The sequence below is a fragment of the Chenopodium album genome, chromosome 9 (assembly GCF_948465745.1).
Source record: "Chenopodium album chromosome 9, dcCheAlbu1.1, whole genome shotgun sequence".
Lineage (NCBI taxonomy): Eukaryota > Viridiplantae > Streptophyta > Magnoliopsida > Caryophyllales > Amaranthaceae > Chenopodium > Chenopodium album.
Genome location: NC_137842.1, coordinates 66,803,246 through 66,817,734, shown reverse-complemented (window position 1 = coordinate 66,817,734; position 14,489 = coordinate 66,803,246). Strand labels below are relative to the sequence as shown.

Sequence of the window (14,489 nt, the reverse complement as noted above, 5' to 3'; positions counted from 1 at the left end):
ATTCCAAAAAAAAAAACCCTTATTTCTTAATTTCACGTTAAGTTACACTTCTTTTCACTTTAAATAATGAAATTTCGAAAGCTAGTTGAGTGTACAGTACACCGGGGTGTAAAAAATGGGTTTTTCTAAGTTATGCCTCCTAATTTATTGAATTTCTAAGTTGTATCCATGCTTTTTTATAGTTATAAACTGTGCCCTCCACCTCACGATATTTTATCGACAATACCCTTTAAAATCCATATCTGTTAACGAAAGTTAAGTTATTTCATCAACAATAAAATCTTGGCGTTATTAATTTTACATGTGTCCCGTTCTAATTGATTTAATACTCTAAAAAAAAATTTAAAATCAGAAAATAAAATAATAATACAAAAAAGGGTTATTGTTAACGTCAAAGGTTATTGTTAATAAAAATTAGTGAGGTTGAGGGCACAACTTAAAAATCGAAGAAGTTTGGGGGTATAACTTAGAAAAACCCATAAAAAATTCTACGAAATTTCCTCACAATTTTGTTTATTCACTTATTAATCAACTAGCATAGTGCCCGTGCGATGCACAGTTTATAAATCAAATTATAAAACCCGTAGGAAAAATATAAATAAAAACAAAGGTAATTCAATTACTAATAAAGGACTTGGTTACTAATGGTCAATTAAAAAAAAAATTATTAAAAGAACGTTATTTGAATAGTATTTTATGTTATTTGAATTTCTTTTAATTTTTATAATGTTATTTTATTAATTGAATAATACTCCACATAACTATGTAAGAGAAGTGGACTAATTTATTTATATCTCCCGTTGACAAAAAACTTAAATTTTCTTATCATACCATCCGCATTAGTAGCTACAATCAATCTAATATATACTTCCTCTGTTTTTTATTACTTGACTCATTGTAAATAGGCACACAATTTAAGAAAGACTAGAGCAAAAAGCTCAAAGACCAAAATACCCCTGCCCACTACCCCTGCTGTCACAGCTAGCGTAATTTTTCGCGCTGCGCGGCACTAGGAAACGCCCCCTAGTCAGCCTAACTTTAAAGCCTACAAGGTTAGAATACCCTCGTGAATTTTACGCGGAAACAATACTTAAACAATGTAACCAAACACCCAAATATTAAACCTAAAGGCAACTATATATTTTATTGATGATCAGACAAAGATACAAGGGTTTTGAATGAATAAGAATACGAATCAGAATGAATGAATGCCTTGGACAACCCCCAAGGTCCTCTATTTATAGACAAATGGGAGGACAACCCCCTCCCTTGGGTGAACAGACACGAGCATGCATGCATGCCAAGTGGCATCCATGCAACGCCTACCTTTAGCTAAACTAATGAACAGATAAACCGAACCCACATAAGCCTAACCGTCCTTATCCACAACATAGCCACATAGCGCCTCCTCGAAGCATCGCACCTATTCGCACCAAAAGCAACCGTTCACTCACACTTGTTAACCGTCAGCCATGCCACCATAGGCATCTCACCAACTGACGCATCCCTTGGTGGCCAATATTGACCCATCAAGGATAACTACCAGGGCGTGTGCCCAACACACGCATCAATGAATAGGCACCAAATAGTCTGACCACACAACCATTACTTGTGCATGCTCAACCAACATACCATTTCGCCAAGCATTGCGTCGCTCCCCAAGCAACGCATTACTTCGCCAATCGACGTGATGCTTCGCAAGCATCGTGTCTCTTCGCTCGCTGTTAGTGCTTCGCCCAAGCATCGCAACACTTCCCAAGCGTAGCGTCCCTTTGCACCACAACCGAACCCCAAGCGACACTTCGCACAAGCGCGCACCATAGCGCAATATCCAACGGATAATAGTCAACCATATGACTTAATACAAGTACCATAACATGTACTATGAAGATAGTGTCGTTTCACACACAAACCGTAGCTTTAAGCCAAGCATTAAAGCACCTATGCGTGCTACGGCACCATAGCTTACGCACTGCATAGCCCCAACCTAAGTCACGCATCCAATCGCACTAAATATCAAGCCAACAACCGTGCCAAGGTCTAGCATGCCCCATACCATGCTAGCACCATACCCCTTTGCCCAAGCCAAGGAGATACCTACGGCCACACCCAACCATAGGAGGCACTCACCCCCTAAAGAGTTTTATTTTGTTCTAGGCTTCAAATATTAGTGAACACTGGAATGACAGTAACACAATAATGGGACTTTTGGCCCATCCATTGGAACCAAAGATAGCCCGTAGGTACTTAGTTAAATATCATATCATATATATAATGCTACAAACTTACAAACGACACAATTAACTACACCATAGAGTTAACAATACCATTTACAAACGCACCCGCGCATCATGCCCATACACGATTATTAAGGGTCTTACACCTGCCAAGTAACTATTCCCCCTCCACTGACTTTTCACTTTTACAGTCTCACCCCCACAATCCACACTCCACCACCACATCCCCTCACCGCAACCCACACGCTGCCACCATTATCCCCCACACGCTACCACCGCAACCCACATGCTACCACCACAACCCAGACGCCACCACCACAACCACCGTAAGGCGTAACCTCTCACTCCACCACCATATCCCCTACGCCGCCGCCACCACAACCATCGTAAACTTGACAAAAATCGCATATGTACCGTGCATCGTACATACCACCACAAAAATAAAAGAAAGAGGAGAGAGAAAATACCCACACTTCTCCAACCAGGCAACCACCGTCCCTTAGCAGAATTTTGAGAATTAAGAGCTTATTGGTGGTCGAAATTGGCTATGGTGGTTTCAGATCTGCAATTGCTAGCCAAATTCGACCACCATGGCCTTGATTTTGGTGAACTTCAAGCGTTTTTACAAATTAAGATGGTCACGGCGACGGTAGAGCCATGGAGGTGACGGTAGACCATCGACGGTGAAGAGGTAGATAAGGGCGATGGTTGATGTTTTGTGGTGGTGTTTCAAAAAAATTGTTGGGGTGGTGGAGATTGGTGGCTGCCATGGATATTTTGGAGGGAGCAGGGAGGATATGGTGGTCTGGTGAACTATGAGGGTTGAATAATTGAGATGAGAGAGAAGGGGGTGTAGTAACAAAGGGTATATGGTTTTAATTATGTTTAAAATGTAAGGGTAAATAAGTAAAAGTGTAGTATTAAATTTGCCAAAAAAAAACAGGTTAAGTAAAAAGAAACTTTTCAAAAAGGAATACAGGTCAAGTAATAAAGAACGGAGGAAGTACATGTTTTATTTACCCGTCACACTCACCAAATCTATAGACACAATAATAACCTTATATCTAACCTATCAATACATATATTTTCCTAAGTTAAACATTGCGCCAAAAACTATACATTATATAATAGTCATATAACCAACAGCTGATTAAATACACTATACAACACAAATACTTCGTATATAGGTATGGATACTGATTATTTTATATAAATAAAATATACGGAGTATATATTAAGATTTATCCCTACCTTAATTATAAAAAAAGTTAACAAAACTCTTATAATAGTGCATGGACATTTATATCTCTAAAAATGTTCTTTTACATACATTTTTCCCCCATTTAATTTTAAAAGTCTTAAAGTTGTCTCTTGAATTCACTAAATTGATTTACTAGATTATGTTTATTTCATTATTTAAAGCCATTTACTATTTTCATTTCCTTTTATTTTAATTTTTCTATTTTGAATTTTTTAGACTATTATATTTCAAGATCAAAGTCAATATCTTTTTACAGTACAATCACTAAATCAAAGTAGTTCAACTAAAGTTTTGAACATTGCATAGCTACACAACATCCAACACATTTAATGACTACATGCAAATAATTTCAATAAAATTACGCATTCGATATAAGTTATTAAACAATTTAACTATTTATACATTTTGATAGGTTTATATCTTTCATATTAACAAAAATTTACAAATGTTATTATTACATTTTGAAAAAAATATAGACTTTGGAGTTTTGTACTTCCTCCGTTTCTTTATAGTTGCAACACTTCCCTAAATGGAAATGTCATAATAGTTACAACACACCATAAAAGGAAGGTTTATACGGTGGAAATTGTACTATTACCTATATTAAAAGCACATGACACACTTGATTATACTCTTAACCCCATTTTAAGTGTATTATATCATGTGAGGTCCACTTTTCTAAAATACCGTGATAAAGTGTGTGTTGCAACTATAAAAAAACGGAGGAAGTATAAGATAGAAAAAGGATAAGTTAATTCTTGTCAAATATGCATTGAGTTGGTCGATCATTTTTTTTTTAGGTGTTCTACCCTTTGGGCTAATCCGGATTCGAAGATCAGTTCTGGGCTTTTAGGTTCCACTCCCCTCCCGATTGTTGTTGCAGGGGATCGAACACGGGTCCTCCCTAGTCTCAATCACCACTACACCAATTGGTTGTTGGTGTAGTGGTGATTGAGATTACACTTGATATGGAGGACCCATGTTATAAAATATTATAGTATATACATATACGTTTTTATATTATAAAAATGTTATATTATATACGCATACTATTTTACACGAAATATATTAATTTTCAAACTATACGTTATTACATAGAATGTAAAGTACATGAAAATAGTATCATACCTACATTCCAATAATATAATTAGAACTTTAACAATATGACTTATTATATAATGTTTAGGTGTAATAAAAAATGACATATATGCATATTTGTTTTATTATAAAATGTTGATTTGAAAGTCTAAATTATAGTTAAAAGTATTATTAAGTACGAAGTATAAAACAACATAAATTATTGCATATGATTGTCGTATATCTAGTATAGTACATGATCAATGCACGATTTTTAAATCAAAATGTTAGTTTTTCTAAAAAAAAAAAATTCATAAGTAATAGCATTGTTAATAAGAATATTACAATTTTAAACCCGAGTAATAGTTATAATACATTTTATATCTATGCTAAATGTCTAATTCAATTTAACTTTTATTCTTTTTGTCTAGATTGATTTTTGGTTCAATTTTTTTTTTTTTTCGTGAGAAAAACAAAAGGTGATTGTAAAAGGCATTGTATAGAAAATAAAAGGCCAATTAAAATTAAATTTATGTTCAAGATTATACATTTTTTTCTAAAACAACATTTCGGCTCAGCATTCAGTATTTGTCAAGGAGTACAACAAACGATAAAAGTAATTTTTACACTATTTTGTATCTTTATAAAAAAACTATTGTATTCATCCGATAACTTGTATTGAATTTAGGATAACTTTTATAATAGGTGCACAATATTTTACTGTACATCTGATTTTATTTTATTTTTTTTAAAATGTTTGTATTGATTTCATAATTGACGTCAAACTAAATTCTATCGATTTTATTTAATTTTCATTAAAAAAAAAAACAATATTAGCCTTTCAAAATACGAAATATTTGTTTCCTTAATTATGCCACTTTAATCATATTGCTTCAAATTAGTTATTATTCTTTAACTTGATTATAAATAAAGATTGGAAAGACGTTATGGATTATTTGTAGTATTGGAAAGTATATATTTTATTATTAAAAATTAAATCAATATTTATGTTAGGAAATCATGAAAATCTTATGCATGTAAAGAAACTTACTTTATTGTTTAAAGTTGAACAAAAAGAAATATTCTTGAATATGTAAACAGTATATATTTTATACATAAGATAAGCCAATGAGAGAGTGACATTTGTCATCCTCACATTGAGGCGCTTGTCTTTTAGTATAATATATATACTTCCTCCGTTTTTTTATTATTGCACCACATGAATTGAGTACAAATATTTTGGTAGTGGAAAAAAGTAAGAAAGAGAAAGGTAAAAATACAAAATTGCCCATGTGACATATTGATAAACTAAAAAATAAGTGTGAAAAAGCAAGGGTATGTTGGGTATTTGTAGTGTGAACACAAATAATTTTTTTCCTAAACAAGAAATGGTGCAATATTTGTAAAACTTCCTAAAAAAGCAAGTGGTGCAATAATAAAAGAACGGATATATATATATATATATATATATATATATATATATATATATATATATATATATATATATATATATATATATATATATATATATATATATATATATATATATATATATATATATATATATATAATTGAGATCATGTGAGAACCAAGGTGAATAATAGGAACTAGGAACCAATCTTAGCCTTCAATCGTGCTCCATCTGACGGCTCACATCTCACCCGCTTTCATTAATGGCATTTTCGTAATTTCGCGGATTTTCAAACTTTTTTCCAGTTTTTTAACTTTTAAGGCAATTTCATTTACTTAATGACTGATTTCATTTACTTTTACTAACTTTTCATTTACTTTTTAGAAATGAAGCTGGGAATCAGTTTGTAACATTCAAATATTACAAAAATGCCATTAATGATACGGGAAGCATGTGAGCCGTCCGATTAACATGATTTAAGGGCCTAGATTAGTTCCTAGTTCTTATTTTAGCCTTGGTTCTCATAATAACTTGGTCCTATATAAATATATATATATATAGATAGATAGATTGAGCCGTATTATCATATTTTTTTCCATTAATCTACCAAATTTCAATAATTTTTCTGGACTATTTCCAAAAAAAAAATTTGTTTACTTTTTTTTTTTTTTGGAAAACAATAATACCTTACTTCGTCAACAACCACTTGTATTTTATCTGTTTGGATCTGACATTGTTTTGTCTCACTAAAAATTGTAATGACAAACATCCATAACATTTCAAGAAAGCAACAAAATTAAGTTTCAGCGCAAAAGAGATTAAGATACCTTGTATATACAATTACTTGTATGATCAATGTATAATTATATTTAGGTGCCCTATATAGATATTAAGATACTAGATAATACACTTGTAAATATACAATTACTTTTTTTTTTTTTGGTGAACGATACAATTACTTATTATATGAGCAATGTATAATCTTATTTAGTTGCCCTATATAGATATTAAGATACATTGCTCATATGATTATTTCCTTAATTTTATATACAAGCTAAGGTATCTTAATCTCTTTTTTTATAGGTGGCCTATATAACAAAATTATACGTGTATCTTAATCTCTTTTACTACGTTTATACAATGTAATTTTATTTCACCAAAAATAACAATGTATAATTTTATTTAGGTGTCCTATATTAAAGAGATTTTGATACATTGCTCATAAAAGAGATAATACATTTACTTGTATGAGCAATGTATCCAAAGCCCCAAAGGTAAGAAATCAAGTGAATTTAAACAAGAACAATACAAAAAATATGTACATAGAATCAAATCGACCGCATTTACATAAAAAAAAAAAATATACAAATCAAGAAAAAAAATCCTTTGTAATTGAAATTTCATAATTACGAGATTCTCCTACAAAATTAGTAATTAATCAAAAAATCATTTTTTTTTTATCTTGGCATAACCTCACCTATATGAGCAGTTCAGAACAATGCAAAGACATCTAAAATTATCCAGGAGCAATTCAGAAGCGATGCCATTAGTTTAGGGGTATTTAATTCCTGTATTGAGAATTTAGATCACTTAAGGGATGATTGTAAGTGTCGAATGACTATTATTATTTAATAAAATCACCCCTCCCTATTCCATTCAAAAAAAAAATAAAAATAAATAAATAAATAAATTATGTAGGGCACCTAAATAAAAGAGATTCAGATACCTTGTATATAAAGATAATATAATTAATTGTATGAACAATGTATAATTCTATTTAGGTACCCTATATTAAGAGTAAGATACATTGCTCATATGAGTATTTAATTTTATATACAAGGTATCTTAATCTCTTTTATATACATTATAAAAGATGTGCTCATAGAAGAGAGAATTCATTTACTTGTATGAGCAATGTATCCAAAGCCCCAAAGGTAAGAAATCAAGTGAATTTAAACAAGAACCATACAAAAAATATGTACATAGAATCAAATCGACCGCATTTACATAAAAAAATATACAAATCAGGAAAAAAAAAAATCCTTTGTAATTGAAATTTCATAATTACGAGATTCTCCTACAAAATTAGTAATTAATCAAGAAATCATTTTTTATCTTGGCATAACCTCACCCAAAATGATTCTATAAATACCCCCCTCCTATTTTACATTTTCAACTTTAATTTTCTCAAAAATGTCGTCATCGGAGAATTGTCAACGTAATTACCTCATTACTTATTTCTCTTCAATTCTTATATGATTTTTATGTTGTCTTATTTTTCACTTGTGCCGAATTACTCCCTCTGCTTCTTTTTGTTTTGACAAAACAATTTTAAAAAGAAACGGAGGTAGTGACATACACGTAGCAGTTAATTTAAAACGACTAACTAACGATATGTTTATATTTATTTATATATTGATGCAGATGGCAAAGTCTGGTGGCCTAAATTGCTAGGAAAAAGTGGTGAAGAAGGTAAAAAAGTGGTAGAGCATGACAACGATATTGTGACGGGAGTCATTATTAATATTAAAGATTATTATATTCCTGACTTTCGTTGTGATAGGGTTGTTCTTTGGGTGAATGATGTTGGAATTATTGTCCGTGTACCTAAACAAGGCTGATTAAGTTCATTATCTCCTTGATTGAAATATTATGTAATGCTACCTTCATCAATAAATAAAACTATAGTAGCAATATTATTATTGTATAATGAGTATTTGATTGATCGTTTTCGTTATAATATTTAAACACACCAGTAATACACGTGCGTTGATGTGATGCTACCATAAGGGTAACCTAATAACTTGTGGTACACTAATGTGAGTATATGGCTATCGACGTGTAAACAATAATCAAGTTATACGCCAACAATTTGTGTACGTAGTCTACAATTTTAGATGTATTTGGTAAAAATATCCATGATCAAATGACTAGATATCACACAATTCACAATCATCATCATTTTTTTAGGGATTTTCTTGTACGTTTTACGAGTGATTATAAATCCATACATGAAACACGAGTCTAAGGTAAGATGAGCAACCTCCCTGCTCGATTGAGACATTTCTATTCTATGTCATTGCTTTCGCATCTGCCAAGGAAGGTTATATCCCAAAGAATGAACCTCAACAGCTACACATGTAAGGAAATTGGACAGGAATGAATGTTTCTTAACTTGCTTTGTGATGTCAATTTTTTTTAAACTTTCTACCTTTAGTTTATTTTACGAATTCAGATGTGATAAACTCTGGAATTTTGATTTTTGGTCATTCATGTTAGATGTTGATAGACAGAAATGGCCAAAGGGCTCATGTTAAACTAGATATGGTCATAATAGGAAGAGGCGGACCTTCATTGAGGCTCGCAAGGGTTTAGCCCCTGAAAGGTTTTTGAAATAAAAATATTGGACCGTTTGACAAAGAAGCCCAAAACAAGAATATATCAACCCCCCAACTGCCACATGCATAAGCTTTATATATAAAATAAGAAGTGTACGTATTAGTAAAAGATAGAGTTTCTTATAATAATCTGACAGCTAATAATGATAAGTGGGCCACTTAACTTATACGGAGTACTCTCTCCATTTTTTTTTATATGCATCACTTTCTATTTAGGGGTGTTTTTTATATATGCATCACTTTTATATTTGGTAACTTTATACTATATCTTATTATCTCCTCTCTCTCTTCTCAAATACCCCACGAAAATATTTTATCATTTCACTCTCTTTCATGGTCCCCACTTATATATTAAATAAATTATTCTCTCTCACATACTATCTATTTCATGACCCACATTGTACTTTTATCAAAATAAATTAATCATCCACTTGCCCCACTTGCACAATATAATATTGAAACAAATAACTTTCCTAAAACTTCGTGTAAATGCAAGTGATGCATATAAAAAAACGGAGGGAGTACTATTTTATTATTAATGACTTTCCTCTCTCTTATCTCTATGAGCATGCAACACTATTGCAATTTGCAAGTAAATTTGTAAATGATTGCCAATTCATATTATCAAAATTTGTGAACGATTGTCAATTCATGTTATCAAAATTTAATCAACATATGGCATTGAAATTCTTTAGTTATGTTTAAAAAAAAAAAAAAAGAAAATTGAATCAAATTGTATGCGGAGTACTATGTATTTCTTATATAAATTCAGACACTCATAAATGATTATAAACGCTAAAATTGATTGTGCAATTGAGTCAATTTATCATGTATATTTTCCTTGTTTACTTGGTAGGCCAGTGACAGCCAGTGAAAAACTTTGTCACATCCCAGTCTTAATATGAGTCAAACTGATCAGTAATTGCTTGGTACGAAGTCTTTAATATTTGTGAAATGCTATAATGCATAACAGAAGATGTTAAAAAATTTTGGCCCCCGATAAAAAATGTTTCAAGATCCGCCACTGATAAATAGGTACAATGACGTATGAACATTCAGTTATGTAGAAATATGGAGATTTTACTTAACCCACACCTCCCCTATTAGATTTTTGTTCTAAATTTTGAAGTATTTGCTGCCTATGAAAACCGATTAACGACCTGTTCTCATACGTTGAAATTCAGTTCAGTTCAGTTCTGTTCAGGCAGCTCCTAATTTCATTCTCTTATAAAATATTCATTTTAGTTCAGTTCAGTTCAGTTCAATACAGTTCAATTAAGCTGAGTTCAGTCAATGAGAATAGGCCCTAATTGTACCATTTGCATCGTTTATCAAGACTCCAACTCTCATAGTTGGTAGAATTTTTGAAAATTTCTGTTCAACCAAGCATTTAGCAGAGTTTTGACTCACCCAAATCAGCTTCTTTTTTTTATTTTTTATTATTTATTATTTTTTTTATTTGAAAACTTGTCTGTCTCATAACTAAAAGCTGGATTGCCTCGTTTAATTTTGTTAGACCTATTTTTTTTCCAACATGTAAGATAAAAATTACAAGTCATGCAACATAACTCTTAATATTGTGAAATAAGAGGAATGAATCAATTGAAGGATTGAAGGAAGTAATAATTTATCATTATTATTTTGGCAAAAAATTATAGTCTCAAATTATAGTTTCAATTCCTAAACCTTGCTTTTTATTTTATTTTATTTTATTTTTATTTTTAATTTTAATTTCACCTTTTTTTTTACTTCTTTTCACTTTAAACAACCAAATTTCCTCACTATTTTATTCTAGTGGGAAATTTCTTCAGCTAGAATGTATCCATTCTAATGCATGGGCCGGATATATCCATGCTAATGCATGGGCCGGATGTATCCATGCTAATGCATGTGGAAAAAAAAAAGTTAGTATAAGTGAAAGTTATAGATTTTTTTTTTTTTTAAAAAAAAAGGAAGTTATGATAATTTTTTTTCATAAATTAATTATTTGGAGTTATGGGAGTTATTTGAAAGTTATTTAAAAAAAAAAAAAAAAAAAGTGCATGAGAATTGAGAGACTGAGAGTTGGGTTTTTTTTTTTTTTTTTTTTTTTTTTTTTTCACTACAAGAAAATAACCTTTTCGTAGCGATTATTTTAACCTTTAGTATCGATTGTAATTGCAACAAAAAGCTTTCCCAACGAATGGTCATTCGATACAATACCCCCCGTTGCCTTAGCCTTTAGTAGTGGTTTTCAATATCGTTGGGGTTGGCCTCAATAATCGATACGAAAAACTACATCCAATCGTAGTGATTATTGTAGCGATTATAACCGCTATAAATGTTCAACTCATTTTCTTCAAAAAAAAAAACATGCGTATGATCTTTACAAGATTCAAACATGCAACCTCAAACTCTTATATTAAATGTTTCACCAATAAGTTATGACATATTTTATGTATTCTTTGTCATACAATATTTATATATCTAGTGTTGAAAAGGCTTTTCGTATCGATTTTTAGGATTTAGTGGCGATTGTAAATGATACGATTTCTCAAAATTATATAAATGTGTAAAAATAGTGTGGATATGTATTATTATGCTTTCCGTATCGATTTTATATGGGAAAACCATGGCGATTGTAAAAATGATACGACATCCTTAATTATTTCACAAACATACTTGCATATTGTAGCGAATTAACAATCGCTACGAAATAATCGCTACGAAAAGTGATTTTTCTTGTAGTGTTTTGACAAAGGATACAAACAAGAAATTACATATTAATACTAAAGCAAATAGAGTTAACCGCTGCTTCTCCAGCAATTAGATGAGCTCTGTGGACGCGCTGGCGATCCGCCTTGTGAATAGTGCAAACCCGAAACCTAGAGGCAAGCTGTAAAATCCTCCGAATGAGCCATATATAAGCGATATAACCTTGCCCCTTCCCTCGAAGCAGGGAGACCAGAAGATAGGAATCAGTAAAAACCACGAGAGACGTGAATCCTTGATCAAACGCCCATTGTAGACCATACATGCAAGCCAACGCCTCCGCATGTAAAGCCGAGGAACAAACCCCAAAGTGACTACCTCCAATGATCCGATCATCCAGTGGGTCATCATTATCCAAGCACCATCCCATTCCTGCTCGTCGAGAATCTTTGGACCAAGCGCCATCTATCTGAAGAGAAAGTAGAGCACTCCCATGCGGAGTCAGACCAAGCTGAGCCATGTAAAACCCAGGCGGAGACGAGGCACCACCATCTGCGTCCGCAGAAGCCGGGTTACTAGTAGGGGCCTCTGAATTGACAAAAATTGAATGATTATCCATTGCCTCCTGAAACAGAGACTCAAAAGGCCGAGACGCTGAAAGATCCCTAAAAATCCTGGAATTACGACATAACCACAAGCACCAAAGCGTACCAACAAAGGTACCTAAGCGAGTACTAGAAAGACCATCCTGACTGATAAAAAGTCGGATATAATCTTGGATCCAATCTGAGAGAGAAAGGTCTCCATTAAATTATGAGCAAATGCCGAGGCATCCTCCCCTCCAAACCGAACGTGCATTAAAGCACTTTCTGAAAAGGTGTTGTAAATCCTCCGGTTCCGAACGATAGAGGTCACAACATACGTCCAGAATCGGAACTCCTCGATGATTGAGTTCCGCCTTAACCGCAAGAGCGCGGTGTAGCAGTTTCCATAAAAACAACTTCCATTTAGGCTGCACCGGAAGAGACCAAAGAACCTTCCAGAAAGAATTAGAGGCGGACGGTATAGAAGGAAGGGGAAGTTGTTGTTTAAGAATAGCATACCCAGTTTTAACCGAGTACTTTCCAGAACGGGTACCCGCCCAATAACGGAAATCGACCTGAGTCGTATCAGGGGCCTCCATAGCCAGGATTGTAGAAGCATCCGCAGGAACAAACCAATCAACAACTTTGGTAGAATCCCAACCCATGGTGTGAAGATTGATGAAAAAACTAACAGTGGGAGGGGCCGAATGTGGCAAAAGAATTCCTAGTTTTAGAGTGGCTAAAAACTGCAAAATGACTCTTTTTGTTTATTCACTTTTTAATCAATTAAACCTTATTATCATTTTTTTTTCATTAATATACCAAATTTCACTAATTTTTTGGACTGTTTCAAAAATAAAACCTTACTTAGTCAACAACCACTTCTATTTCATATATTTGGATCTGACATTATCTTGTCTCACTAAAAATTGTAATGACAAACATCCATAACATTTCAAGAAAGCTAACAAATTTAAGGTCTTGGAGCAAATGTTACTGAATATATTTTAATATTATTATCATTACGCACTATAACTATACTAATTATGTAGGGCACCTACCCTCTCTTCAAAAACCCTGAAATTTTCTCTGTTCTCTCTCTTTAAACCTAGCCACCATATTAAAACTTAGGGGCTACCATCGATTTTTTATCGATGGTAAGCCCCAAATTCTTCTTTAATTTAATGTTGTTGGCCAATAAAGATCACCATCAGCATGATGATTATAGTCAGACCCTCCATGTAGGGTTTTGTCAGTCCCTCCATGTAGGGTTTAGTATTGTTTGTTTGTTTGGTTTTAGTGCGTGCTGGCATATAAATTTAGAAGATTAATCTTGTAAATTTGTGGAATTGCGCGTCTGTTGGTATATGGGTGCAGATTTAGAAGATTCGTCTAATAAATTTGCAGATCTTGATGATCAATCAAGTTATATCTCTTTTGCGACTATACATCAATGGAGCTCCGTCAAGAACGATGCAAAGACATCTAAAATTATCCATGAGCAGTTCAGAAGTGATGCCATTAGTTTAGGGGTATTTAATTCCTGTATTGAGAATTTAGATCTCTTAAGGGATGATTGTAAGTGCTGAATGACTATTATTATTTAATGAAATCACCCCTCCCTATTCCATTAAAAAAAAAATAATGGAGGGCACCTAAATAAAAGAGATTAAGATACCTTGTATATAAAGATAATACAATTAATTGTATGAACAATGTATAATTCTATTTAGGTATCCTATATTAAGATTAAGATACATTGCTCATATGAGTATTTAATTGTATGAACAATGTATAATTCTATTTAGGTACCCTATATTAAGTTTAAGA

At 32.4% G+C, this 14,489-nt stretch overlaps 1 protein-coding gene across 1 annotated transcript; it reads right to left on the bottom strand.

Moving 5' to 3' along the window:
- Positions 1 to 12,139: 12,139 nt before the first annotated feature.
- On the bottom strand, positions 12,140 to 13,324 carry LOC145558012 (uncharacterized). Its single transcript, XM_081619170.1, has 2 exons — positions 12,923 to 13,324; positions 12,140 to 12,823 (listed from the first exon to the last, which is right to left on the bottom strand). Exons 1-2 carry the CDS (start codon positions 13,322 to 13,324, stop codon positions 12,140 to 12,142), a joined length of 1,086 nt encoding a protein of 361 aa, XP_081475296.1.
- Positions 13,325 to 14,489: the final 1,165 nt, after the last annotated feature.